The 27441-nt window shown below is 42.4% G+C and overlaps 1 protein-coding gene across 3 annotated transcripts; it reads left to right on the forward strand.

Annotated features, from left to right (window-relative positions):
* The first annotated feature begins 742 nt into the window (after nucleotides 1-742).
* On the forward strand, nucleotides 743-24815 carry LOC147904467 (protochlorophyllide-dependent translocon component 52, chloroplastic-like). Of its 3 annotated transcripts, none has more exons than XM_087386694.1 (9): nucleotides 743-848; nucleotides 1491-1568; nucleotides 1705-2110; nucleotides 21535-21722; nucleotides 21975-22041; nucleotides 23216-23365; nucleotides 23539-23742; nucleotides 23975-24162; nucleotides 24311-24815. In XM_087386694.1, the coding sequence occupies exons 3-9, from the start codon at nucleotides 1718-1720 to the stop codon at nucleotides 24573-24575; spliced, it is 1455 nt and encodes a 484-aa protein (XP_087242820.1). In that variant the 5' UTR covers nucleotides 743-848; nucleotides 1491-1568; nucleotides 1705-1717; the 3' UTR covers nucleotides 24576-24815. The 3 variants fall into 3 exon arrangements, with proteins under 3 accessions (XP_087242820.1, XP_087242817.1, XP_087242811.1); XM_087386691.1 differs by having other exon boundaries at nucleotides 1714-2110; XM_087386685.1 differs by having other exon boundaries at nucleotides 761-848; nucleotides 1442-1568; nucleotides 1714-2110.
* Nucleotides 24816-27441: the final 2626 nt, after the last annotated feature.

The following is a 27441-nucleotide window of genomic DNA, read 5'->3' on the forward strand; positions in this document are numbered from 1 at the left end:
GCATTCCATAAGTTGGACATGGTTGGATTGAAATTATTTGTGTATATATCTTTTGGATGTCTCCTAAAAAATAAAGTAGGTTGTGAAAGTGAGGATCGTATAGCAAGGATGTAATCCTCTTCTTAAATGTTAATTGCATTTAAGAAGGACACGTTGTCTAGTGACATTGTTTTTTCTTCCAAAAGTAGTGTGTTGATTTCCTTCATTATTATTTTTGGTATGATTTTATTGATGCAAAATTTGAGTGGTTCACATAGGAAGGCGTTGTGAAGAGAGTGGGAGAGAAGTAAGGAGTCTCACAACTATCATAGGTGACTTCAATATTCGACACAATCACTCAAACACTACAAACAAACTTCAAAAATTCATGACAATAAAAAATTTCCAACAACTAATCAATCATCCAACAACTAATCAATCATCCAACAACTATAGAAGGATCCACAATAGATCACATATGTAGAACTACATTTATTATTCAGACCACTCACTTATTTACACAACCCTTAACATCTCATAGGGCAGGCCTTCTCAATGTAATTCACCTTGTTGTATGTAACAGAAATCAAGGATTTTTTAAATGAAAAAAAATAATTTGACCCAACAAAAGCGAGATTATTTTTTTATTTTGACGTATAAAAATGCCACGCGACCAAAAGTGCCACGTGGCGTGTTATCCTATCTCTCGCCTGTAGAGCCAACCCTTGAGAGGCTTCTGTATTATCTGGAACGTCTGCTTCATCTCCGTTTTCACTTTGCAGCTCTCCGCCACTGTTATGCTTCGTCCCTTTGCGACACAGGCGAGAGCGAAAGAGATAGACAAACAACACGTACCTGCATTGTATCAGGTATCATGGTGTGCACAAGCCTAAGCTTTGTGTGTGTGTGTGTGAGAGAGAGAGAGAGAGCTGATCTGAGTGTAATATTCTGGGAGGCATGTATGCGTGCGCTGTGTGTGTGTGTGTGTGTGTGTGTGTGTGAAGAGAGACAGAGACAGAGAGAGAGAGAGATAGGCGGAGAGAGCATGGGGGGGGGGTGGGGTGGTGGTGTGTGTGTGTGAGAGAGAGAGAGAGAGAGAGAGAGGAAGGAGTGTCCTCTGAGAGACACTATAAAGTGTGTGTCTGTGTGTGTGTCTATGTGTTTGTGTGTGAGAGAGAGAGGGAGGGAGATGCATGAAGGAGTGTCCTCTTTGAGTGTGAGTGTGTGTGTGTGTGTGTGTGTGTGTGAGAGAGAGAGAGAGAGAGAGAGAGAGAGAGAGAGAGAAACGGGGAATGCGCGGATGAATTGCTGTGGAGACGGGAGCGATCAGATTAGTATCCTGCCTCACCGAGCATTCGAGTCACCTGCTTTATCTGTTTCGGTTTGCTCCCTGCAACCAATGTTTTGCAAAAGCACGCTTTGCGAGACGTGACTTGATGAGAGCAATTTTGCGAGACATCAGCGTTTTGTTCTGTGCAGTTTCGGATAATTTCACTTGAAACTTTTGACAGCAAAGGTAGTCGAATAAGCAGACATATTTGAAGCTGCGTTCAAGGCCGCGGCGCATCTCGCTCCTGTCAACATATCAGGTTGTTGATTGGGATTGCACAATCTCTTCTGGCTCGTTTTAAATTATCTGAATTAGTCAAATTCAAGAGGAGCCACAGTGGTTAATGAATTTGAAATTGAAAAGCTCAGGTTACACCTTAACCGGGAATCCGTCAGCTGTGACAGATCGATGGAAGATCCGGGAACTTCAAATGGAACAAGTGATCGTGGAACGGAGGGGCAGGTATCAGGAAAGCCGGAAGCAGAGGCCAAAGAGACGCAGAGAAAGCAAAATACATTTGATTGGAATGCGCACTGGTATCCAGTTGCAGTAGTGGCGGATTTGGACAAAAAGGTTCCATTTGCTGCGACGATCATGGGACGAGATCTAGTTGTTTGGTGGGATAGGAATGGAAAGACCTGGCAGGTTTGGGACGACAAATGCCCTCATAGGCTTGCTCCTTTGTCCGAGGGAAGGATAAACGAGAAAGGAGAACTGCAATGTTCGTACCACGGCTGGTCTTTTGCTCCCTGCAGTGGACAATGCACCTGCATACCCCAAGCTCCAAAAGATGGAAATCCGGTAAGAGCTCTTTAATCTGTTTAACCTCCGGTTGCTTTTGGCAAACTTCCTAGCATGTGTTGAAAATTCAAAGATCTGTGAAACGGTCAGGAATGGTTGAGCTTTAAAAGATAGCAATGGAATTTCGACTAAAGTGCATGTTCTCTTTAGAGAAACGGCTGTGATGAGAAGTTTGTGAAAGCGTTGGATATACAGCGGACTTTTTTAAAAGAGTCGATGATAGTCTGCATCTACGCGGCAGGAGGTCTGAAGGTGTCATTGTGAGCAAGTTAGCATTGTGATATTTGTACATCAGAGTTGATATTCTGCCTCAAGATAAATCTGAAATTACAGCGAACACTTATGTTCGCCTTTGACTGTATTTCAGCGTCATGTGATCAATTGGAAGCGCTTCAAAAATAACGCGTGTGAAGGAAACGCTGGTGGTCTCTGCCACCTTCTCGACTACCATCATAACTAACGCCTGTCACCCGCTACACACCTGGAATCTTGCCTTCGGTGGCTCAACTTGTCTAGCCACCAGATTCTTGCTTTCCTCCTCATCAGGCGTCAGGATCGCTAGGCTAGGAAACCCAAAACCAACAGGTGGATTGTCAACGATAGCTCTTAGTTCTTCTGTTCTCAACACAGGCGTGGTGTGTATTTATTATGACATTGAAGCATGCTACAAAAGGTCTACTATGGAAAGGTGCTTACGCGCAAATGGTGAATCTTTGCCGAGTCTTAAATAAGACATGGGTACTTTCTGTTCATGGTATATGGATATCTTGTGATTTATGCAGTACACAATTCACACGTGGACACTACAAAGCGAGCATTGTCTTTGTACAAATCCACCTTCCAGAGTCTTGCCTGGGTATACGAGACGTTCATATAGCATCTTTTAGAATTGCAGTCTTTCCCACACAACTTTTAAAGTGAAACGCTTATGTTAAGCTGAAGCACATGCCAGCATTAGAGATCAGAAAGATGCTTTGACAAATACTTCAGTCTTAGTATGCCTTATTTTTTAAAGACCATCAATTCTAAGAGACACAGGCCATTAGGAGTCGTTCTTAGGCAAGAGCATGCAGTGTAGCGTTTGAAAGCAGAGACAAAGAGGTTTCGTACCATGTCTATGAGCAGGAAATGGTTGCCATTTCTACATACCTTCAAGAAATAGCATCATTATTTATTTGGGATTAGATCATATTACTGTTTGAAGGGTAACATGCACCAAGCTGGCCAACCAATATTATGTCTCCCATAGTATTCTCCCGAAGATTGAGAAAGCACCATATCAGATGCAACAACTACCGCATGTGGACATTCCATGATGCCTCTCTATTTCCTTGCTCCCTTATCCACTCTCTCTATACTCCACATACTCACACTCTCTTTCTCCTTCTCTCTCCAACTCTACAGCTGCCTTGTTGGAGGATAGGGAGACCAGAGGGTGGATTGCATAAGAGATGACTAACTATACATTTTCTTGTGCGATAATTCTTTCTATCTTAAATGGTGCGTTGCCCTATCAGCTAGATTTAGATTTAGATGCTTGTTTGGGAGAGACTAAAATGAAATCGTTTAGACTTCACAAGCAGTTGTAGCTTGAATGAAGAGATTTGGACTACTTTTTTATCAGCCTTCTCCTTTAGTGCTAGCCTTCGTCATGGCTGAGTTTGCCCTTCACCTCCGGAGTGCCGATAGAAACTCAGTACGAAGACTTTGTATAAAAGGATGCTCAAGTATGTGTGGGTGTGTGGATTTGTATGTGTGAGAGCATACTTTTATACTATGGTCTACACCAAGTGTTGGGCATTGATGACATCGGTGGGGATGTCATAGTGCTATGCGTGATGGAGTTTATGGTTTTCAATCTTATGAGTGACTATCGTGAGATTGAAACTGCACTATGTTGTGTTTTTAGAGGATGAATTTTGGAATGTTCCTGGATTCATCTAGGTATAGGTATATGCTTCTACCATATTAGCGGACATGTCACCACAATGTAAAATATCCTAAGTCAAAGTAGAGTTGACCATTTATTTGATCATAATTAAAGAGTTTTATATGTGTTAATTATGGTCAAAGAGTTCTTTTAATGGTCAAAGAATTGACTACGGTCAAAGATACTTGACTCTGGTCAAGTAAACCTGACCTCGGTCGAGGAGACTTGGTTTATTACCAAGAGGGTTAACTACGGTTAACCAGAGAACTACAGAGCTGACTACGGTCAGAGAGTGTTGACTTCGGTCAACGAGACTTGGCATGTGCCAAGAGGGTTAACCACGGTTTACCAAGATGTGCCAACTTCGGTTGGAGAGACTTGGCTATAACTAAGGCGCCTCGACCCTTGGTCAAAGCCCCTTAATTATGATCAAGAGCGTTGACTTCGGTCAACGAGAGAATGAATAAATATATATATTTTTATTATATTTGTTATGTGTGCACATGTATTCAGTGGGGACGCCCACCGTGACTAGAATTAGTCCACAGAGTGTTATTTGCATGCAAGGCGCTAACAATTAATGGGTGCCATGGTGGTGCGCTTTAATTAATTGTTGCAGGTACTAGGAAGAGTTATTTTCCTAAGCGCTACGGGAGCCTAACAAGCATCTAGGAGGCGGTTCGCGTGACCAAGTGCTTCGAAGACTCCAGAGTTGCCCTTAGTGGCATGTAATGGGACTTAGTCTAGATTTTAGACAAGTGGCATGTTACCAATTTGAAATGAGCTTGAAGCTCTTGTAATATTGATTTCACGTTGGATTTTTGTATCAGGTAGCTCTAAGCCGAACTCTTGTAACAGATTCTCTCTTCAAGAAATAAAATACCTTCGGGGGTCCAGCCCTACATGTTGTCCTGGGCCCTAGCTGTGTGTAGATAGAGAGAGAGAGAGAGAGAGCTCTTATGAGTGTTTCTGCAGTAAATTATGAGCGTGAGGTTCCATGAGAGCTAGCGATTGCATTGGTGTTAGAGCTGAATTTTCATCGCTCTTCTTAGAGCGTGACGATCCAAGAGCAGGAGGGGTAGCGTTATCACATGTGAATACATTGGTGGCAACGCTCTTGTTTCCTGCGTGGGGTTATCTGTGTAACCCAAATCAAAGACAAGGCGACCCCGCACCGAATGAACCATCGACTACTCCATGAATAGTTTGGCCAACCATTAATGGTTTGGCATCGCAAGACGGAGAAGCATCGGTGCTTGTGATTTTCCGTTTCTTGGACTTCTGTTGCACGGGCTGTGTGCAGGACACCCAAAGTAGACATCTCGGCTGGGAGAAGGATCGTATTGGCTTGACGCGGGCGATCTCTTCCCTTTTTGGGTGTTCGTCGTTATTTGGAGTTTATGCGCTCCAGTGAGGCAAAGGACGAGCGTTTGGGAGACGTCGCTAGACGGGGAAGGCTGACGGACCTTCACGCAGAGACGCAGAAGGCGCCGGTGCGACCCACGACACTGACCACCAGCCAAGGTCTGGAAACCTTAGGCTGATGTGGTTTTTGTGACGTGGCAAACACGTGGCAGATACGTGGATGCTGACTCAGCAGATGACGTGGCGGCGCATGCTTGTGTGACACGTGACAGGAAACTGAAATGGCACTGACACGTGGCAGACAGGTCAGCTGCTGATGTGGCAGCCAGCCGGACTGTTGATGTGTCAAACCAGTGGTTCAGTTAACCTTGGTTAGTTCACCTTGGTTAGAAGTTCAGTTGGTCTAACCAAACCAGATTGGTTAGACAAACCAGGTTTGACCAACTAACCTTGGTTGTAGTTAACCAGACCATAATTGGTTAACTAGACTACAGTGGGTTGAGTTCAGTTGGGAGCCAACTAAACCAGACCAGAACTAGTCTGGTTAGTGTAACCAGCTGGTTACCCATCCAGTTACTGTCCCCCCCCCAAAAAAAAAAAGGGACAGCTGCAGAGACTGCTTTTGCTAGCAGTTTTCAACCATCTGAGAGAGTATTTACTGTCAGAAAAAGCAGAAAACAGAGAAAAATCAGAGATTTGCAGAAAAAGACTATGCATGCCTTTGAGCAGTGAAAAGAGGGCAAAACAGATACTTTTTGAAGTCATTTGCAGTAGCCAGAAAAGGGGCATACAGCTTTAAGTTTATGCCTTGAGTTGACAGCCCAGTACTGGCATAGATTGTGAATGCAAGACACCTCTTGTTGAGGTAATTTTTCCCTTTGAAAAGCAGAGACAGCGTGCATCAGTTGCATACACAGTGTGTGTGAGAAACTTGCAGATCTCAGACGAGTTGTAAGAAAATGGCTCAATCACCTATCCATTGGGATTCACAAGATAGGGATGTACATCCAAGACAGAGAAGTGTGCAACAAACTCAGCAAGAATTTGAGCAGATGGTACGCACTCGTATACAGCGAGAGAAAGAGAGATCTCATAGGGGACGGTGTCATAGCAGGAAGAGATCGAGGCATCATCACCGATCTCCTAGTCCATCACCGTCTACCTCGAGCTCGACTTCTGTATCTTCTTCTTTATCAGATAAACCATCAAGGAAAAGAAGGAAACACAAGAAGTCTAGGAAGAGTAAGTCTTCCAGAGAGACCAAGGAATTCAAAGAGGGAGGTAAATCTGTCAAGTTTATGACCTACAATGGACAGTATGGTCATACAGATAAAGCATTGCAGTTCATCAAGCAGTTTGATGCTACATTCGGTACAAAAAAGTTTTCAGAATCCTCCAAATTAAGAATGGTCAGTTTACACTTGACAGCTACAGCTAGTGCATGGTGGAGTGCACAGACCACATATGGGTCAGCCCCAAAGAAGTGGAAGGACTTCAAGAAAGCCTTCTACCAGCAGTTTATGCCTAAACAGTTTAGAGATCATGTTCTTCAAGATTGGGAAATTTTGCATATGGATGCAGGAGATACAGTGGATGTGTACAATCAAAAGTTTTGGGATGCTTATTTGCAGGTTGCACCTTTCAAAGAGATCTCCAAAGAAACCCAAATGAGAAAGTATAGAGCAGGTCTCAGTCCAAGAATCCAGGCAGTAGTAAATGCTTTGGGGGCAAAGAACATTCAAGACCTTATGCATTCAGCTTCAGTAGCTAGTCTTGTGCCGTTACAAGATCCATCCACAGTACTATCCTTGCATGAAGGACGTGCTGAAAGAAAGAAAGCTGATTTTTCAAAATCAGAAAAGAAAGAGTATCCCAAGGTTGAAAAGAAAGGGTTTCAGCCTTAGAAGCCGAGGGGTACTCAGTTTTCAAAGTCATGTAAAGGCAAATCCCCATTCATTCCTGAACAGATAGCTGAATTCCGCAGAGATGGGAAATGCTTTAAGTGTGGGAAAGAGGGACATATAGCTGCCTAGTGCCCTGAGAAGCCTTGGGGTTCTAAGGAGTAGAAAAAGCCACAAGTACCACCGAGGCCAATGGTGGGAGCAGTCCCAAGTGTTTTGGGGAGTACCTCAGACCCAAAAGAAAAAGAGCTTTTGCTATCATGGGGAAAGATAAGAGATCAGCAAGCATTAATCCTATTTGATCCAGGGTCTACAGACAATTTCATATCTGAAGATTTAGCCCTGAGATTAGGGATACAAACTGAAGAGCTAGGTAGAGCTCTTGATGCTGATCAAATGTTTCAAGGGAATCTAGTGCAAGTTACTCCTTTGATTGGAAAGCTTCGTGTCCATGTGCAGAACTATGTAGATCAGGAGGACTTTTTAATCTCTCCTCTCAAGCAGCATGATGTTCTTGGTACACCGTGGTTCCATCGAAAGGAAGTGACGATAGAATACCCTGAGAGGGTGCTGAGTTTTATCCATAGGGGGAAAAACCAGCGTTTAGTTGCCAGGAATAAAGGGGAGACTATCCCCATTGTATCTGATGTTACATGTGGTAAAGCAATAAAGTCTGCAATTTCCGTGTACATGGTTTTTGTAAAAGAAAAAGAAAATGATATGCATGCTGAAATGAATGATGCAGACAAAGATAAATTTCAGTTTCTTGTAAACTTTAAAGATTGCTTTTCCGATGCTTTGCGAGGGGAGTTACCCCTAGAGAGACCAGAAGATCATCAGATAGAGTTAATGCCTGGTAGTGAGCCACCAAACAGACCACCTTATAGAGTCAGTGCGACTCAGAGAGAGGAGATTATGGCTCAGGTACAGGACTTGCTGTCCAAAGGGTTGATTCAGCCCAGCTCGTCTCCCTTTTGTTCACCCGTACTTCTAGTACAGAAGAAAGATGGTTCTTTTCGAATGTGCATTGATTATCGTGCATTGAATAAGATGACCATCAAAAATAGATTTCCGATACCACGCGTAGATGATGTGCTTGACCAGCTTAAAGGAGCAACAGTTTTCAGCAGGATAGACTTGAAGAGTGGCTATCATCAAGTCAGGATACAACCACAAGATGTGCATAAGACAGCTTTTCGCACTACATTGGGGTTGTATGAATACTTAGTGATGCCTTTTGGATTAACAAATGCCCCAGCTACCTTCAATAGGATGATGGATCGTATCTTCCGACCCTACAGACAGTTCACTGGTACCTTCTTCAATGACATAATTGTCTTTTCTAAGTCCGAAGAAGAGCACAAGGAACATCTTGCTATAGTGTTTCAAGAGCTGAGAAATCATCGACTCTATGCAAATAGCAAGAAAAGTGAATTCTTCCTGGAAGAAATCCATTATCTAAGGCATATAATATCCAAGAATGGGATACAGATGGATCCAGCAAAGATCCGTGCCATCCAAGAATGGCATGATTTGAAAACTGTGCATGAAGTCCGTAGTTTTTTGGGACTTTGCTCCTATTATAGGAGATTTATCAGGCATTTTGCTGATATCGCAGCTCCATTACATGACCTTACTAAGAAAATGCAGCCTTCACATGGAGAATATCGCATAAGAAAGCATTCAATACACTCAAGGAGAAGTTGACTACAGAGCCTATTCTTGTAGTCCCGGATCTTTATCAACCTTTTGATGTTGATTGCGATGCTTGTGGAGAGTGTGTTGGGGCTGCATTACATTAGAATGGACATGTAGTAGCCTACGAAAGCCGAAGATTGCATGATGCTGAAAGATATCTGGGAATCTATGAGAAAGAGTTATTGGCTGTAATTTATGCCATCCATACATGGAAACACTATCTTTTGGGTGCATATTTTATTGTTAAAACAGATTACCAAAGTTTGAGATACTTTTTGACTTAGACCAAGCTTTCCGAGAAGCATATAAAATGGGCAAACATGCTGTCAATGTATCATTTTTAGATTGTCCATACCCCAGGAATTCGGAACAGAGTGGCAGATGCCTTGTCCCGACGACCCTAGGTCAATAATGTGACTATTGCCTATCATCAGGACTTGGAAGGCATGAGGGAACAATATGCTAATGATGCAGATTTTGGCAAGATTTTACAGCAAATGCAAGAGGGGCAGTCCACTAGTATCTAATGAAAGATGATTGCCTATGCATCACCCAGGAGATGAGAAAAAAGATTTTGGAGGAATGCCATGCACCTTTCTATGCTGGACATAGAGGGATTACAGCAACAACTCTAGCACTAGAGAGGTATTTCTTTTGGCCAGGGATGCGGAAAGATATCCATGAGCTTGTTGCTGAATGCCTTACGTGTCAGAAAGTGAAGTATGATAGACGGAAGGCACCTGGCCTACTTATGCCTCTTCCTGTGCCTCAGGCACTGTGGGAAAGTATTACAATGGACTTCATTTTTGATTTGCCAAGATCAAAGTCAGGGAATGATGGGATTTGGACTATCATTGATAGATTCAGTAAGCAAGCTCATTTCATTCCGGTTCGCAAAACCATAAAGGCAGATCATATGGCTAAGCTTTTCATGGCACAGATCTTTAAGCACCATGGTATGCCTAAGTCCATTGTCAGTGATCAAGATCCCAGAATGACCAGTCTATTCTGGAGAGCTTTATTTGATAACATGGGGACGGATTTGAATTTTTCTTCTTCTTTCCATCCCCAGACAGATGATCAAAGTGAAGTAGCAAATTCCACAGCATTGGATATGCTGAAATGCTACGTGGGTGACCAAGGTTCAGACTGGGAAAAGTACCTACCATTGGTAGAGTTTGCTTACAATAATACAGTACACAGCTCTATAGGGAAAGCCCCCTTTGAGGTCATTTATGGGAAGGTGATTCTGCCACCTATCCTGAGGACCAAGGATGAAATATTTCCAGCTGATCAGTTTGTGAGAGACCTCCAGACAGCTTACAGCCAAGTCCGGACAGCAATCGAAAGGTCTCAAGAGAAACATAAAAGAGCTGCAGATAAGCATAGGAGACAGTTAGATCTCAAGGAAGGAGATGGGGTACTTTTGAAGTTTGAAAAAGCTAGGCTCCGCAAGTTTAAAGGCAAACAGAAAGTGTATGCAAAGTTATCTCCCAGATACTATGGCCCTTTCAGGGTTACAGAAAGAATAAATGAGGTTGCATACAGGTTATCATTGCCAGAGCATTGGAGGATTCACAATGCATTCCATGTGAGTCTTCTAAAGAAATTCTAGGGGTCAGAGCCTACAGAGCCAGAATCAAAGGATCCACCAGAAGTGGATGAGTTGGAGGAGGTTCTTCAGCCAGAGCAAATTAAGTACCTTATTGTACGCAAAGGCTCTCAGGGCAAGGAGTTTACAAGTATCTTGTAAATTTCAAGAATTATACAGCATTAGATGCCAAGTGGATGGACGAAGACATGTTATCCGATCATCCACAGCTTTTGGATGTTTACAAGGAAGATTTTCAGCTGAGGTCAACTGAATAGAAGCCGAGGGGATGTCACCACAATATAAATATCCTAAGTGAAAGTACAGTTGACCATTTATTTGATTATAATTAAAGAGTTTTATATGTGTTAATTATGGTCAAAGAGTTCTTTTAATGGTCAAAGAATTGACTACGGTCAAAGATACTTGACTCTGGTCAAGTAAACTTGACCTCGGTCAGAGAGACTTGGTTTATTACCAAGAGGGTTAACTACGATTAACCAGAGAACTACAGAGCTGACTATGGTCAGAGAGTGTTGAATTCAGTCAACGAGACTTGGCATGTGCCAAGAGGGTTAACCACGGTTAACCAACATGTGCCAACTTCGGTTGGAGAGTTGTGCCAACTTCGGTTGGAGAGTTGTGCCAACTTCGGTTAGAGAGACTTGGCTATAATTAAGGTGCCTCGACCCTTGGTCAAAGCCCCTTAGTTATGATCAAGAGCGTTGACTTCGGTCAACGAGAGAATGAATATGTATATATATTTATTATATTTGTTATGTGTGCACATGTATTCAGTGGGGACGCCCACCGTGACTAGAATTAGTCCACAGTGTGTTATTTGCATGCAAAGCGCTAACAATTAATGGGTGCCATAGTGGTGCGCTTTAATTAATTGTTGCAGGTACTAGGAAGAGTTATTTTCCTAAGCGCTATAGGAGCCTAACAAGCATCTAGCAGGCGGTTCGCGTGACCAAGTGCTTCGAAGACTCCAGAGTTGCCCTTAGTGGTATGTAATAGGACTTAGTCTAGATTTTAGACAAGTGGCATGTTGCCTATTTTAAATGAGCTTGAAGCTCTTGTAATATTGATTCCACGTTGGATTTTTGTATCAGGTAGCTCTACGCTGAACTCTTGTAACATATTCTCTCTTCAAGAAATAAAATACCTTCAGGGGGGTCCAGCCCAACATGTTGTCCTAGGCCCTAGCTCTGTGTGTGTGTGTGTGTGTGTGAGAGAGAGAGAGAGAGAGAGAGAGAGAGAGAGAGAGCTCTTATGAGTGTTTCTACAGTAAATTATGAGCGTGAGGTTCCACGAGAGAGCTAGCGATTGCAGGACATGCAAATTTCACCTTGTGAAGTTTTCGTCCAAGTTGCGGCCTGCTGGTATTGCGATCATTCTTTCTATCTTAAATAGTGCGTTGCCCTATCAGCTAGATTTAAATTTAGATGCTCGTTTGGGAGAGACTAAAATGAAATCGTTTAGACTTCACAAGCAGTTGTAGCTTGAATTAAGAGATTTGGACTACTTTTTGATTAGCCTTTTCCTTTAGTGCTAGCCTTCGTCATGGCTGAGTTTGCCCTTCATCTCCGGAGTGCCGACAGAAACTCAGTATGAAGACTTTGTATAAATGGATGCTCACGTATGTGTGGGTGTGTGGATTTGTATGTGTGAGAGCATACTTTTATACTATGGTCTACACCCAGTGTTGGGCATTGATGACGTCAGTGGGGATGTCATAGTAGCTAGTCCCTGCTATGCGTGATGGAGTTTATGGTTTTCAATCTTATGAGTGATCCTCGTGAGATTGAAACTGAACTATGTTGTGTTTTTAGAGGATGAGTTTGGGAATGTTCCTGATTCATTTAGGTATATGCTTCTGCCGTATTAGCGGACATGCAAATTTCACCTTGTGAAGTTTTCATCCAAGTTGCGGCTTGTTGGTATTGCAATAATTCTTTCTATCTTAAATAGTGCGTTGCCCTACCAGCTAGATTTAGATTTAGATGCTCGTTTGGGAGAGACTAAAATGAAATCGTTTAGACTTCACAAGCAGTTGTAGCTTGAATGAAGAGAGTTGGACTACTTTTTGATTAGCCTTCTCCTTTAGAATTAGATTTAGATGCTCATTTGGGAGAGACTAAAATGAAATCATTTAGACTTCACAAGCAGTTGTAGCTTGAATGAAGAGATTTAGACTACTTTTTGATTAGCCTTCTCCTTTAGTCCTAGCCTTCGTCATGGCTGAGTTTGCCCTTCACCTCCGGAGTGCCGACAGAAACTCAGTACGAAGACTTTGTATAAATGGATGCTCAAGTATGTGTGGGTGTGTGGATTTGTATGTGTGAGAGCATACTTTTATACTATGGTCTACACCCAGTGTTGGGCGCTGATGACATCAATGGGGATGCCGTAGTAGCTAGTCCCTACTATGCATGATGGAGTTTAGGGTTCTCAATCTTATGAGTGACTCTCGTGAGATTGAAACTGCACTATGTTGTGTTTTTAGAGGATGAGTTTGGGAATGTTCCTGGATTCATCTAGGTATATTCTTTTGCCGTATTAGCGGACATGCAAATTGAGAGGGAAGGAAAGAGGGAGAAGTACAACGGGGAGAGAGTGAGAGAGAGAGGTGACACAAAAGATGCGGGTGTGAAGTGATGAGCCACACCACAAACTCATAGGTTTTATTAGGATTAGGTTTTTCACCCTATGACTGCAGTCATAGGTGTCATATCTTTAATAAAGGGGTGGCAATGTGTCTTTACCCCAACAACCTCCCACCTAAAGGCCAATGTGCCTAAAGGGGAGAAAAGAATAAAAATTACAGCAATATACAGTTACTGTATACAAGACCATAAAATAAGAATGGTCTCATCCTAATCCCATGATGTGGCGGCAATGTGCAAACCGCTCTATAGGCAAGCTCTTAGTGAGCAAATCTGCAGGATTATCATCAGTATGCACCTTCACAAGCTCAAGTCGCTTGTCTTCCAGAACCTCCCTGATGAAATGATATTTCACATCTATGTGCTTGGTCTTTTGATGAAAGACCGGATTCTTTGCCAACATGATAGCACTCTGACTATCACAATGCAAAACTGGCATATCTCCTGTAATGCCCAAATCTCCCACCAGCCGAGTAAGCCATATTGCTTCCTTGCAAGCCTCAGTGGCTGCAACATATTCAGCTTCAGTAGTTGACAGTGCAACGCATTTCTGCAACCGAGACACCCATGATATAGCATCTCCTGCAAATGTGAAAATATAACCGGTAGTAGACTTCCGGTTATCTGCATTCCCTGCATAGTCTGAATCTGTAAAACCATGCACCAATGCATCTTGCCTACCATAGCATATGCACAAGTCTTTGGTACCTTTGAGATACCTCAAGACACCTTTCACTGCTTCCCAGTGCCGCTTGCCTGGATTTGCCATATACCTGCTGATAACTCCCACCGCAAAAGCAATATTTTGACGAGTGGCAACCATGGCATACATCAAAGAACCAACTGCAGATGCATACGGAACCTTGGCCATTTCAGCCTTATCATCATCTGATCTGGGGCTGTCCTTACTGCTGAGTTTTAAATGTGGAGGCAACGGGGTACTAATAGACTTCCCCCCCTCCATTTTAAACCTCTGCAATACTTTGTCAATGTACTCCTTCTGTGACAGAAACAAAAGTCCCTTGGACCTGTCACGAGTAATCCGCATGCCAAGAATATGGTTTGCATCACCCAAGTCTTTCATGTCAAAAGACTTATGCAGTTGTTTCTTCAAAGCACTAATCTCATGCTGAGATTTACTGGCAATTAGCATGTCATCCACATATAGAATGAGTAGCATCAAACTGCCATCCTTTGCCCGTTTGGTGTACAAGCAATGATCGGTCTCACACCTATGATACCCTTGGGACTGCATGAAGGCATCAAACTTCTTGTACCATTCTCTTGGTGCCTGCTTGAGTCCATACAAGCTCCTCTTGAGCTTACACACAAGCTGCTCTTTCCCTTTAACAGCATATCCCTCTGGCTGACTCATATAGATCTCATCATGGAGATCTCCATGAAGAAAAGCAGTCTTCACATCCATCTGACATAAATCCATGTCCTCATGAGCAACAAGAGCTAACACTGCTCTCAAAGTAGTCATCTTGACTACAGGGGAAAAGATCTCATTAAAGTCAATGCCTTTCTCCTGCTTAAATCCCTTGGCAACCAATCTGGCCTTATACCTCGGTAAAGCATTTGAATCCACTTTGACTTTGTAAACCCACTTGCATGGCAAAACCTTTCTGCCTGCAGGTAGCTGCACCGGCTGAACTCTTTTGGGCATACAATTCTGCTAGCCTCTGCCATAGGCCATAAGAGGTCTTTTCAGCCTGAACATTGAACACAAGAGAATCACTGAGAGTAAGCATGATAGCAGCCCTCGCGGACAAATCTAGCTCCTCCCACTCATCATCTGACATCCTAGATGGCTTGACACCCTTCACCCTTATGGGCTTAGAAATCTTCTTAAGCAGAAGTACATTCAAACACTGTTCTGCCCATAATGCATAATTGTGTGCCCCTTCCAATTTCTTTATGATCAGAATTGATGATTCACTTCCCCCTGATGCCATATCAGATAAGGAAGGTACCTGACTCCCTGTAAGTCAAAAAAGACTGAATAAAATTCTGATTTCTCAGAAAAAACCTGCTCTATCAAGAGCCAGGAGCACTCACAATAGTGCTGTTTTTACTGTCAAAAAAAAAAATCTGCAGCAAAACAGAAAATTTTCCCTCAAGTTACTGTACCTTCTGACACACTGTACCGTGCTCAAATAGGCATAAAACAGTAATTTCAGAATGCTGCAGCTGCTCCACAAGTGCTTTAACAGTGCATCATCAGCTGACGAAGCACAAAACACTGCTGTCACCCACCTCAGATGAGGTATTGCACTGATTTTATATGCATAAACCACTTGTCATACACTGTTTTGTTCACTGAAAAGAGGCTCCAGACACTTCAGCCTGTCACAAACCTGCAACAGAAAATGGGACAAATCCCAAGCAATCACCCTTCTGCCAAGGGGATAAAAGGCATCTGAAGGTCTCAAACAGTAACCCAAGTGCTCTCAACCAAAATCTGGGCAAAAGCCCCTTGATTTGACACCTGTACCAAGTGAAAAACACCTCAACACTGAGGTAGCATACAAAAATACAGCGCTCTCCTGGCACTTTCACCTGACAATGCAATGCATAAACAGCCCTGTGTACACAATAACAACACACATCCCAACGTACAAACACTGAAGAGAAAATCTTTTGAGCACTGTCAACGATGGACAGTTAGGGACCGAGTAAACTCGATGCGCCCTGGCCAAGCGTGGCTCAACTGAGATTTTCCAAGGTGTCGTATACAAAATGTGACCTTCAGAAATGTCACTGAATACACTGCGGAAACAAGACCAATGTGGGCTCCCTGGCTCCACACTGCCTCAAGGCATACACTGCATAAGCTTCCAGGCAAAAGCCCTTTGAAAATGTCACCCAAAAGCTGAGATTTGCACTCAGCAAAAGCATAAAATCCCTTTGCAAAATCAAGGCATTACCTTCCCGAAACAAGATAACTGTGCAACCACCACACACTGTGGTACTAGTCACCTCAAGCACGAGGGACAGGAGGGTACTTGCTGTACCTTCAACACACAGTTTTAAGAACTGAACAGCCGGGAATGTGAAGAGCAGAGTGCTCTCTCTTTTTCTTCTTTCCCCAAAGAAAAACTGCTGTACCTGCTGTACTTTCTGTACCTGTGTACTTGTGCAGGATACCACTGTACCTGTGCAGGGTACAGATCCAAAAGAAATTTTGAAATGCACTTCCCTGACGCAGCTCCCTGACTTAGTTCATACGGCGGCGTTCGTACAGTACGGACGCCTGTACAGCGTCCGTACGGCGGTACGGACGGTCGTACGTCCGTACACAAGCTCCCTGCGCGCGCGCCTGCGTGCCGCCCTATTCGAGGCCCTGAGGCTGCCTAGGTGCGCGCCGGTGCTGCGCCCGCTTGGTAGCGGGTAGCAGCTAGCTGTGCTGCTGTTGCAGCTGCTGGCGCTGCTCTGCGCCGCCCTGCTCTGCCCGCCCGCGCTACCCCGCGCTGCTGCACGCTGCTCCGATGTGAGCTCGCTGTTGCCGCTGCTGAGGGCACGAGTCCCGAGGGGATAAGGAGGGGGAGAGGTAGGCAGGAGTGGGGAGGGAGAGATGAAGGCTCTGATACCAGTTGAGAGGGAAGGAAAGAGGGAGAAGTACAACGGGGAGAGAGTAAGAGAGAGAGGTGACACAAAAGATGCGGGTGTGAAGTGATGAGCCACACCACAAACTCATAGGTTTTATTAGGATTAGGTTTTTCACCCTATGACTGTCTTAAGACAGTCATAGGTGTCATATCTTTAATAAAGGGGTGGCAATGTGCCTTTACCCCAACACAAATTTCGCCTTGTGAAGTTTTCGTCCAAGTTGCGGCCTGTTGGTATTGTGATAATTCTTTCTATCTTAAATGGTGCGTTGCTCTACCAAGTAGATTTAGATTTAGATGCTCGTTTGGGAGAGACTAAAATGAAATCGTTTAGACTTCACAAGTAGTTGTAGCTTGAATGAAGAGATTTGGACTACTTTTTGATTAGCCTTTCCTTTAGTGCTAGCCTTCATCATGGCTGAGTTTGCCCTTCACCTCTGGAGTGCTGATAGAAACTCAATACGAAGACTTTGTGTAAATGGATGCTCAAGTATGTGTGGGTGTGTGGATTTGTATGTGTGAGAGCATACTTTTATACTATGGTCTACACCCACTGTTGGGCGCTGATGACGTCAGTGGGGATGTCATAGTAGCTAGTCCCTGCTATGCGTGATGGAGTTTATGGTTCTCAATCTTATGAGTGACTCTCGTGAGATTGAAACTGCAGTATGTTGTGTTTTTAGAGGTTGAGTTTGGGAATGTTCCTAGATTCATCTAGGTATATGCTTCTGCTATATTAGCGGACATGCAAATTTCACCTTGTGAAGTTTTCGTCCAAGTTGCAGCCTGCTGGTATTGCGATAATTCTTTCTATCTTAAATGGTGTGTTGCCCTATCAGCCAGATTTAGATTTAGATGCTCTTTTGAGAGAGACTAAAATGAAATCGTTTAGACTTCACAAGCAGTTGTAGCTTGAATGAAGAGATTTGGACTACTTTTTTATTAGCCTTTTCCTTTAGTGCTAGCCTTCGTCATGGCTGAGTTTGCCCTTCACCTCCGGAGTGCCGACAGAAACTCAATACGAAGACTTTGTATAAATGGATGCTCAAGTATGTGTGGGTGTGTGGATTTGTATGTGTGAGAGCATACTTTTATACTATGGTCTACACCCAGTGTTGGGCGCTGATGACGTCAGTGGGGATGTCATAGTAGCTAGTCCCTGCTATGGATGATGGAGTTTATGGTTCTCAATCTTATGAGTGACTCTCATGAGATTGAAACTGCAGTATGTTGTGTTTTTAGAGGATGCGTTTGGGAATGTTCCTGGATATGTGCAGAATTGTCGAATATGCCAAAACGTCAAGGCTTCCCACAAGAAAGCGGCAGGCTTACTTATGCCATTGCCAATCCTCGACGGTCCTTTCCTGGACATAGGTATGGATTTCATGGGACCACTTCCAACATCCGCAGGTCCGTGTAATACTCAATGTCTTACTATTGTTTGTCGCTTTAGTAAATATTGTATGCTCATTCCCTGCAAACAAACGGCCAGTGCTAAAGATGTAGCTCGTTTGTTTATCAAGTATTGGTATCCCGTTGGAGGGTTGCCAAAGACCATCACATCCGATTGGGACTCCAAGTTTACGTCTAACTTTTGGTGCGACTTGTTTGATAATTTTGGTACTAAGCTGCAGATGTCCAGCGCTTTTCATCTGCAATCGAACGTTGAGACGGAAAAGTATAATGGTATGGCATTTGATATTTTGAAATCATATTGTCGTGATGCTTAGGGAAAGTGGGAGCAGTTTCTTCCGCTTGTGCAGGCCATTCTAAACGATACCTATTCTTCGAGTATTGTTCGCACACCTTATGAAGCGGCGTTTGGACGGCGATTTACCTCACTCCTCACCCGGATGGTGTCTCCATCTCTTGAAGCCAACAAAACCACCGAATCCATGGCAGAGATTAAGGAGTACGTGAAAAGCCGCATCACCAAAGCTGAAGCATCGTATACATGTCAAGCTTATAAATTCAGACGAGATGTCCAGTATAAAGAGGGTCAATGGTGTATTTACGCATTATCAAGCAACGATTGAAGCAAGTGGGCAAGCGATGCCCTAAGTTGTCCTTCAGGAGCTTCGGACCATTTTCTATTATTCAAAAGATCAATGATGTCTCAATGAAGTTATGCCTACGAGACCGTTGGACTATGCACAACGTGTTCCATGTAGCTTGGTTGAAGCCATATTTTGAACCTTCTCTTTCAGAGATTTCCGACGAGCAACAACTTGAAGTTCTTGATGAAGCCGAAGTTTTGCAGCCAAAACAGATCCTTCTTCATAAATTCAAGCATGGGTCAGGACGCAGGATTTGGAAGTTTTACACCAAGTTCCATGATCGAGGTACCCATGAAGCAGTGTGGTCGGATGAAGATTTTTTCCAGGAGTTTCCCCAGATATTGGCGGACTACTTGGAAGCAATGAACCTACCGCCAAGTTAAGAAGGGGGGAATGTCACATGCACCCCTGCACTTGGGTGCAAGGTGACACAGTGGCTACATCAACAAGTGCATTATAGTTTCCAGATAGGAGATTTTGTCGTATGCTGTGACCCCTTTGTGAGCCCTTGTCTAGGGATTGTCAGGCACAAGCTACGTAGGTCAGTCTCTCAGCCTTAGGTCAAGTCAGTAAGTCAGTTCTTGTTCAATGGGGAACAGTAGGTTAAGTGTTTCCATCTTATAGTTTAGGTCTTAGCCTAGGTTAGGAGTCCCTTTAGGGTCCCCAAAGGCTGGATAGGTAAGCAGAGAAGGCAGCCTGCAAAGGCTGCCCAAAAACTCCCCTGGCAAATGAGCTAGGGAGGCCTTTTTATAGGCTGGTTGTAGGCCAACCAGTCTGTAAAACAGACCAACTCAGACGGCTGTTTACAGACTGTTTATAAAGGGCCCCTTGGCTGCCCTGTTTTCTCATTCGATTTGCTCCTGCCTTCAATTCTCCTACAGCTCCACTTCGGCCTCCTGTGCAGCCCCTGAGATCCTCAGATCTGGCCCTGCTCTAGCCTCAGTCCCTTGGCCATCAGTTCAGCCTGATCTGAAGGTGACCACGCAACACAACAGTCGGAGGTTTGGACCAGCAAACGGAGAGAGGTTTGAACACTATTTCCTCAGCTTTCTCAGCTCTCTTTTACAGTTTACACAGCTCACTCTCAGCTCTATATTTCAGTCATCTCTCAGTTCTCTCATAGGATCTATCACTTCTAGTTTTCACTCTCTCACTCACGCAGTAACCCTGCATTCCGGTAGACAGCACAAGCCTCTTCCTTGCCTTGCAGAAGCGTCCTACATCGTCAGTGTGGATAGCATCAAGGTCTCGGTATTGGTCGGCGTTGCCTCTCAGGTCTTTGGGTCTGCTATACGTGTGCACAGTGAGCTCTTCAGAAGCGTGTTCCGTGCTCTCTTGAAGAGTGTTCTTTGTATTTATCAGTTTTCCAAGTATAAAGCAAATTCTCCCCTGATTGGGGGAGGGGGCCCCTCAGTGGGTACAGGGACCCAATCGGTTGTCGACTCTACTCCCTCTCTACCCTCATCTCCTTTCTCTCTCTATGGTAAACAATTCTCATTCATCGCTAAAGGTTTAAAGAAGGTCTTGCTGTGAATTACACGATCAGATAACCGTTGCATGTTACATAGAGGCTTTAAAAGGCTGATACGTGTGCAGGAAACCAATGCCAGAAAGTAATTGACATTACAAGGATGGAATGGGTTACAATGGTGATGTGGCATTGCATGGCTGCAAGTGCATAACATCAATGAACCCTATCTCAATGGTGCTATTTACACCATTCTCAGCATACCTTCTTCCCCATCTCCAGATTTGTGTTGCTCTCTCTGACAATGATGATGTGGCGTTGCATAGCTGCAAGGGCACAACTACAAGATATGGGATCTGGTGTATCCCTGATTTTGCAGACGTAAGCATACATTTTCCTTGCATCCATTTTGTATCTGTGCATGCTTCTAATTCACCATGGCCTAATTCACCCCTGATAATGTGCCTGTAGATCCTCAGAATCTTATGGGTCAGCAGAATATAGATCAGAATTTTGCTCCAATTGATTACATGAAGACACGTATCAGCTTTCTGGCTGAGCTTACATGCATACCTGAGACCTCTAAAATTCCAGAAGTTGAACATCCCAGTACAATCGGAGGATACATGTGGTTGGGATCAGATGAGAACAGGAACATAGCATTTCTTCGCATATCAGCCTAGCTGTAATACAATAGTTGGCATTTTTCAACCTACAGAGTGCTTCAGATAGGCTAAGAACTTACTTGAGATTAGTGTGTTTCACTTATTAACTACCAGGCGATATCAAGGTGGTTTTATTTAGCCTTACGTATTAGATAGAATACGCGCTAAGGTAGATAAGAATGTGTGACATTGACATTGTTTAAGTAGGTGAGTCAAGCATGCATCGAAAAGAATAAACCCCAAGCAATGGCTATACCATGTTCAAGGCATCCAAATCTTTCATACTTAAAAAGGATCAAATCTGGTGTATATAGAAGTATAAGGAACAGAGAAGTCCTATATGTTCACGTGCCACTGCTACTTATATTTTCATGGATCTCAGAGCTTTCTAGTCTCTATGAACTGTCATCTTTTTGCAGTATCAGTACTGATGAATGTCATCCTAAGTAAATGATGTTTTGTTGGACAGGTATGGACATCAAAGCGTGCATGTGCAGCAGTGTATCCCAGTGTTGAGAAAGAGGGTATCATCTGGTTCTGGCCAGACACTTCACCCCAGTTCAAAGATATAGCAGACAGAGTGCCTCCTCCATCTATCCCTGCTCTTGCAGATCCAACCTTCAAAGACGAATTGTCTTCTCGAGTATTGCCTTACGGGTGATTCTGATGGTTTCTTTTTCTGATATTGTTTGACTGCTTTTTCTGAGGAAAAATGTTTCTTTGAAGTCTGTGCCAGTTTGGCCTTCCTCTAGATGATTAGAGGGACTCAAATCTATTGAGTGCTTTTCTCGAGAAATTTGTTGCATTGAAGTCTTTTGCAGTGTGTGGATTGGATGATGAAAAGAGTCAAATCTACATGTTGCTGAGCTACAATATGACATTCAGAAATTGCATTTCCTGAACTGGCAGTTATGAACAGCTCATTGAGAATCTTATGGATCCAGCTCATGTTCCATTTGCACATCATGGACTTCAGGTATTCCTTCCAGGTGCTGTTACTGTCAACCATAGTATTTTGGGATGGCTTATGCACTTCTAGCTTGTCTTTAGGAGAATTTCATTGCTGATTATGAAGTAGTAATGTATGTTCTACGTATTTAGGCGCTGATGATGTCAGTGGGAATGTCACAGTAGCTAGTCCCTGCTATGCGTGATGGAGTTTATGGTTTTCAACCTTATGATTGACTATCATGAGATTGAAACTGCACTATGTTGTGTTTTTAGAGGATGAGTTTGGGAATGTTCCTGGACTCATCTAGGTATATGCTTCTGCCATATTAGCAGATATACAAATTCCACCTTGTGAAGTTTTCGTCCATGTTGTGATAATTCTTTCTATCTTAAGTGGTGTGTTGCCCTATCAGCTAGATTTAGATGCTTGTCTGGGAGAGACTAAAATGAAATCGTTTAGTCTTCACAAGCAGTTGTAGCTTGAATGAACAGATTTTAGACTATCTTTTGATTAGCCTTCTCCTTTAGTGCTAGCCTTCATCATGGCTGAGTTTGCCCTTCACCTCCGGAGTGCCGACAGAAACTCAATTCGAAGACTTTATATAAATGGATGCTCAAGTATGTGTGGGCGTGTGGATTTGTATGTGTGAGAGCATATGTTTATGCTATGGTCTACACCCACTGTTGGGTGCTGATGACATTAGTGGGGATGTCATAGTAGCTAGTCCCTGCTATGCATATGGACTTTATGGTTTTCAACCTTATGAGTGACTATCATGAGATTGAAACTGCGCTATGTTGTGGAGGATGAGTTTGGGAATGTTCCTAGACTCATCTAGGTATATGTTCTATGTAATTAGGATTGAGAGGATGTCTCATTAATAGAAATGCAGTTACTATATATCACAAACGTCAGGTGTTGGACCATGGTGCTTCTATTGTGACCAGGGTTCAAAGCTGCATTTTAAAGATTATGAAGCATTGCTGGGTCCTAGCATGCAGTTTTTTTGGAGCAGTTGGTATATGATGTATGCCTTAGCCGTTGCTTTATTATTAGGAGTAAAGTTCTAATGAGTTTGTAATTGCTGCAAACTGAGTGGATAGCTGCTTTTCCAGTATATTGCCAGTATACTGGACGTTTTGAAACTTTAATCAAGGAATCTTAGCTGAAGCAGGAATGATTTTTTGCCTGCGGTCAGGGTAATCGAAACATGGCAAGACCTTTGAATTTAAAAGTGGAGAAGGTGGAGAAGTCTGGCTACATTGGAATGGCAGAGCGGGGCCCAGCTGTGTTTACAGCCCCTTGCATTTTTACAATGAGCTTCTCTCTGCCTAGCAGTCCTAAAATGGTTAGTTTTTGAGTCATACATCCTCCTGTTTTACAAAACTGACTGTATGTCGGATTTTGGGATTGATCATATTATAACAGTTGTACTGCTAAACACATCCCGTATTTTGTGTTGCAAATCCTAGTTACATGATAAAAGACCAAATATGGTGTGAGATTACCTGTGATGATCAGGGAAATGGAGCAGAGGCCGGGAAAGGTGGCAAAATGATGGTTCTGGTTTTCATTTGCATTCCAGTATCTCCTGGTCAGAGCAAGTTAATATTTGCTTTTCGTAGGGATTTCAGCATGTGGATTGATCATGTGTTTCCTCGATGGATGATTCATGTCCGGCAAATGCTTGTCCTGGACTCTGACTTGTACCTTCTACATTTGACGGTAAGTTCATTCAATAAGCTTGGTGATATGTTCTTTTGGTGTTGGGGATATCAAGATCTCAGTGGCAAATTTAGGGGGTCCATGAAACGCCCAAACATTTACTGTAGACATGTTCCTATTTAGATAAGCATGATCCTACTTGCACACTTTTGGCTTTATATCCTTTGATATAGAAATGTGGGTATTAAATCAATTACCAGAGTCCTGACCAACCACCTTTGTATTTGTGCAGGAGCGGAAGCTGGCTGAAGTTGGTAATGAAAAATGGGAGACAGCTTGTTATGCTCCAACAAAATCAGATGCTTTTGTAATTTCATTTAGGAGATGGCTAAAACAGTATGCTGGAGGTGCACCCGACTGGGGAGGTCGATATAGTGGACAGCTTCCTGGGACTCCTCCCAAAGAGCAGCTTATGGATAGGTATGCTGTAATTTTCTTTTGCATGTCTTTCTTATGCAAGTTTATCCTTGGAACTTCACATAAAGATAGTAAAGCATCTGCCATGATTAATGGATCCTCTTCATATTACACAATGGCATATGACTATGTTTTGATTTCTTTTCTTCAGGTATTGGTATCATGTGAGGATGTGCCGTCATTGTAAAGTTGCATTGCAATTTTTTGAGGGAGCCGAGATATTCCTCCAGGCTTTGTCTGTGGGTTCTGCAGCAGTTCTTGGGGCTGCTGCTCTCAAGCCCATACGGCAGTTGCGAAGATGGAGTATACCACTGGTGTGTGGCACTGTGGTCACCTCCTTAGCTTCAAGATGGTTATCACATTTTATAAAGAAGACATACCATTTTCATGACTACAATCATGCTCTTGTAAAGTAATGCCTATAGATGTGATATGGATATATTTTGTAAAGCAGTATAAACAACTCTCATGATTGATAATATGCTCTTGTGAAGTAAGCCAAGAGATATGATCTCTCTGCCTGTATGCCTCCACAAACCTGTGGCACATGCATGTCTGTATCTACGATGGGATTTGCCAGCCTGCAGGTAACTGAATAGCAGTGTGACAATCAGAAATATGGCAGAATATATTGACACTTAAGCATAATTAATGAGAGCTAGGCGTTTCTTTGTTTGCGAAGTAGTTTTTTTTACTTAATTACCCTTAATGGACTCTCTCTCTCTCTCTCTCTCTCATTATGAAAGGGGAAGGACATGTATTCACCTCTTCTATTCTTGTTTGATCTTCATCCCTTTAATTATGGAAAATGGATCCATAATTGTGAAGAAACAAACAAGACAGCAATGGAGATCTCAATAAACAGATGAGCTCATAGAAGGAATGGTAAGATGCCACCTAAGGGAAAGAACTTTTACATGAATAACAAGAGGAGTCGAAGTGCCTTAGGTGCATTGTTTTAAGAAGAACGAAATGGAAGTACGTGAGGAAAGTAGAAAAGCAACTACAACGCAAAAAAAAGTCTATTATGTCAGGAATTTATGAGCATTTTCTAGGACCCTTTGAAGAAATGTACACAATCCTCCCTACATAAGTGGAATGATGTGATGCACTTGTGATTTGTCATTTAGGTTGCACGTACTCTCCCAAACTGTCTAGCTTCAATTTTTGGATTCATTATTTTTAAGGAAGGGGGGGCTAATTGATGCTAATAATTAGGAATTGACTAAAATAGCATAATCATAATTCATTCAATTTTTGGATTCATTATTTTTAAGGAAAGGGGGGGCTAGCTGATGCTAATAATTAAGAATTGACTAAAATAGCATAAACATAGTGAATTAGAGGCTTGACTAGATATTCCTAGATTAAGAGATGCAAATCAAACACCCTAGCATTGATAATATATTAACACTAGTTTGGTAGAAGGACCAAAAAAGTCCGAGGACACTTTTATGTTCTATTAACCTAGCCACTTACTAGACTTATTCTTAGTTATTGATAAGGTATTTTGGGGTTTGATTATTGACCATAATAACTTATGTGCCGAAAAAAGCTTGGAATTTTTATGGAGTGGAACTCACACCTATGACTTTGACTTTACGCAAAGTTTTAATGGCAAATTGTCACCCAAAGTTCAAGCTGTTTTCTCAATTTGTAGATAAATGGCCATACTTCTTGATAAGATTGAGGCTTTTCATAATTTAAGTCCCACAGTCTAATAATAAATATAATGCATATGTCTAGATTGCTTTTGGAGTTGATAACCATACTGACTATGATTTACGGACTCAATTAAACTTTGTGAATGTTGAGAGTAAAGCAAATTTTGACTATACCACACTTTGTATATGTCTTCAATATGCTATTATGGAGAGCATGTGTTTTTAGGGGAACCTTATTTTTGGGTAGGCTGCAATCTATGCTAATTTTAAGATTTAAGCGATATCAGAGGTCTAAATTATATCGATAGAGTGGCTCTAGTCATTAATGAGTGATACCAACAAGAAATGCTTATATGTAGAACACTTGTGGATACTTCAAAACTATAAAAGCGAGATTTGTTGTGAAACCTGTTTTGAATCTTGCTTGGATGAAAAAGTGTGTTTCCTATAAGATGAAAAATCTAGATGATCCTAAAATAACCCTACACTATTGATAAGCCTAGAGAAGTAGGTTTGTCATAGAATCTATGTATTCATGTGAATGCTTGAAGTAGAATGACATTTAGCGAAATCTTAACCAAGTGAACAACTTGCTCCTTTTACATAATATAATGGGTACCAATGGAAACGTTATTGTGTTGTTAGGGTTAAATTTAATGAAACCAAATGAGTTATGCTAAATTTACTAATCTAACATGTGCAATTGAATATGTCATTAACTTGCATCTAATCTTGCAGGGGAGTTAAATTATAAAGAGACTTAACTTACGATTATACTTTCAATTAATTAGAGATTTTAAATTCCTTATAACTTCTCTACCCAACATTCATTGAAAGAGCTAACTAACTGTATCACAAACTTCTAAGTTTCATAATTGTCACCAAAAAACTCTTTTTCAGACTCACTCTGTGAGTGCTTGCTTTATTTAAAATAACTACGTACAAGCCAACGATAAGCTAGACCTAAATAATAAAGATAGTGATTATTAGAAATAGTTTAAATTGCACTATTCTAGAGGAGACTATAAAGGATATAGGGGCAAACCCTACCCTAAGGGGTAAAGTTGGCTTATTCACCCATGCTCTCTTGTGTTTGCATTTACCTCGACTGTAGTATTGCCGATGTTGTAGCTAAAGAGGGGAGTTGCACTTAGTGTACCAGATGCCCATCAATTTAAAAGTTCTGGTTGATTAGTTTGCGAAGAGGGTTCATGGAAGACCTTATGTGGAGGTTCTTCTTGCAATTTAGAGTGCTTTGGAGCATCGGCCATCATTGGCAGGCTAATGCAAGCTTGGGTGCAACCATTTTTTATGAGGTTTAGGGCATTTATTGTATACAGGTAACTTGCCTGACCTAACCCATAACGTATGCATTGCCAAATGAGATTTGAAAAACTTGCTCCAAACTTGGTCTCTAGACAATAGTACACATTATAAATGTGAATATGAGACCAAAAAAATACAGAATCAACATTTGAATGAGATCGTTAGATCATTATAAGTGCTATGTTACATATGACGCATGGATCCTTAAGAGTGTGGGATGCAACGATTTATTCAAAAACATCAAAAATTTGTTCTACACATACATGCAACCATGTAATCACTCAAAAGTGCA

This window comes from Dipteris shenzhenensis, chromosome 2 (genome assembly GCF_047967505.1).
Source record: "Dipteris shenzhenensis isolate YYH24624 ecotype China chromosome 2, Dip_SZ_1.0, whole genome shotgun sequence".
Classification (NCBI taxonomy): Eukaryota; Viridiplantae; Streptophyta; class Polypodiopsida; order Gleicheniales; family Dipteridaceae; genus Dipteris; species Dipteris shenzhenensis.

What these genes read in the sequence shown, in the direction of transcription:
- LOC147904467 (XM_087386694.1), top strand. Translation starts at nt 1,718, where the DNA reads ATGGAAGATCCGGGAACTTCAAATGGAACAAGTGATCGTGGAACGGAG. An exon ending in CTCCAAAAGATGGAAATCCG is followed by an intron (nt 2,111 to 21,534) that starts GTAAGAGCTCTT and finishes TTTGTTGGACAG; the next exon opens with GTATGGACATCAAAGCGTGC. An exon ending in TGCCTAGCAGTCCTAAAATG is followed by an intron (nt 23,366 to 23,538) that starts GTTAGTTTTTGA and finishes TGTGATGATCAG; the next exon opens with GGAAATGGAGCAGAGGCCGG.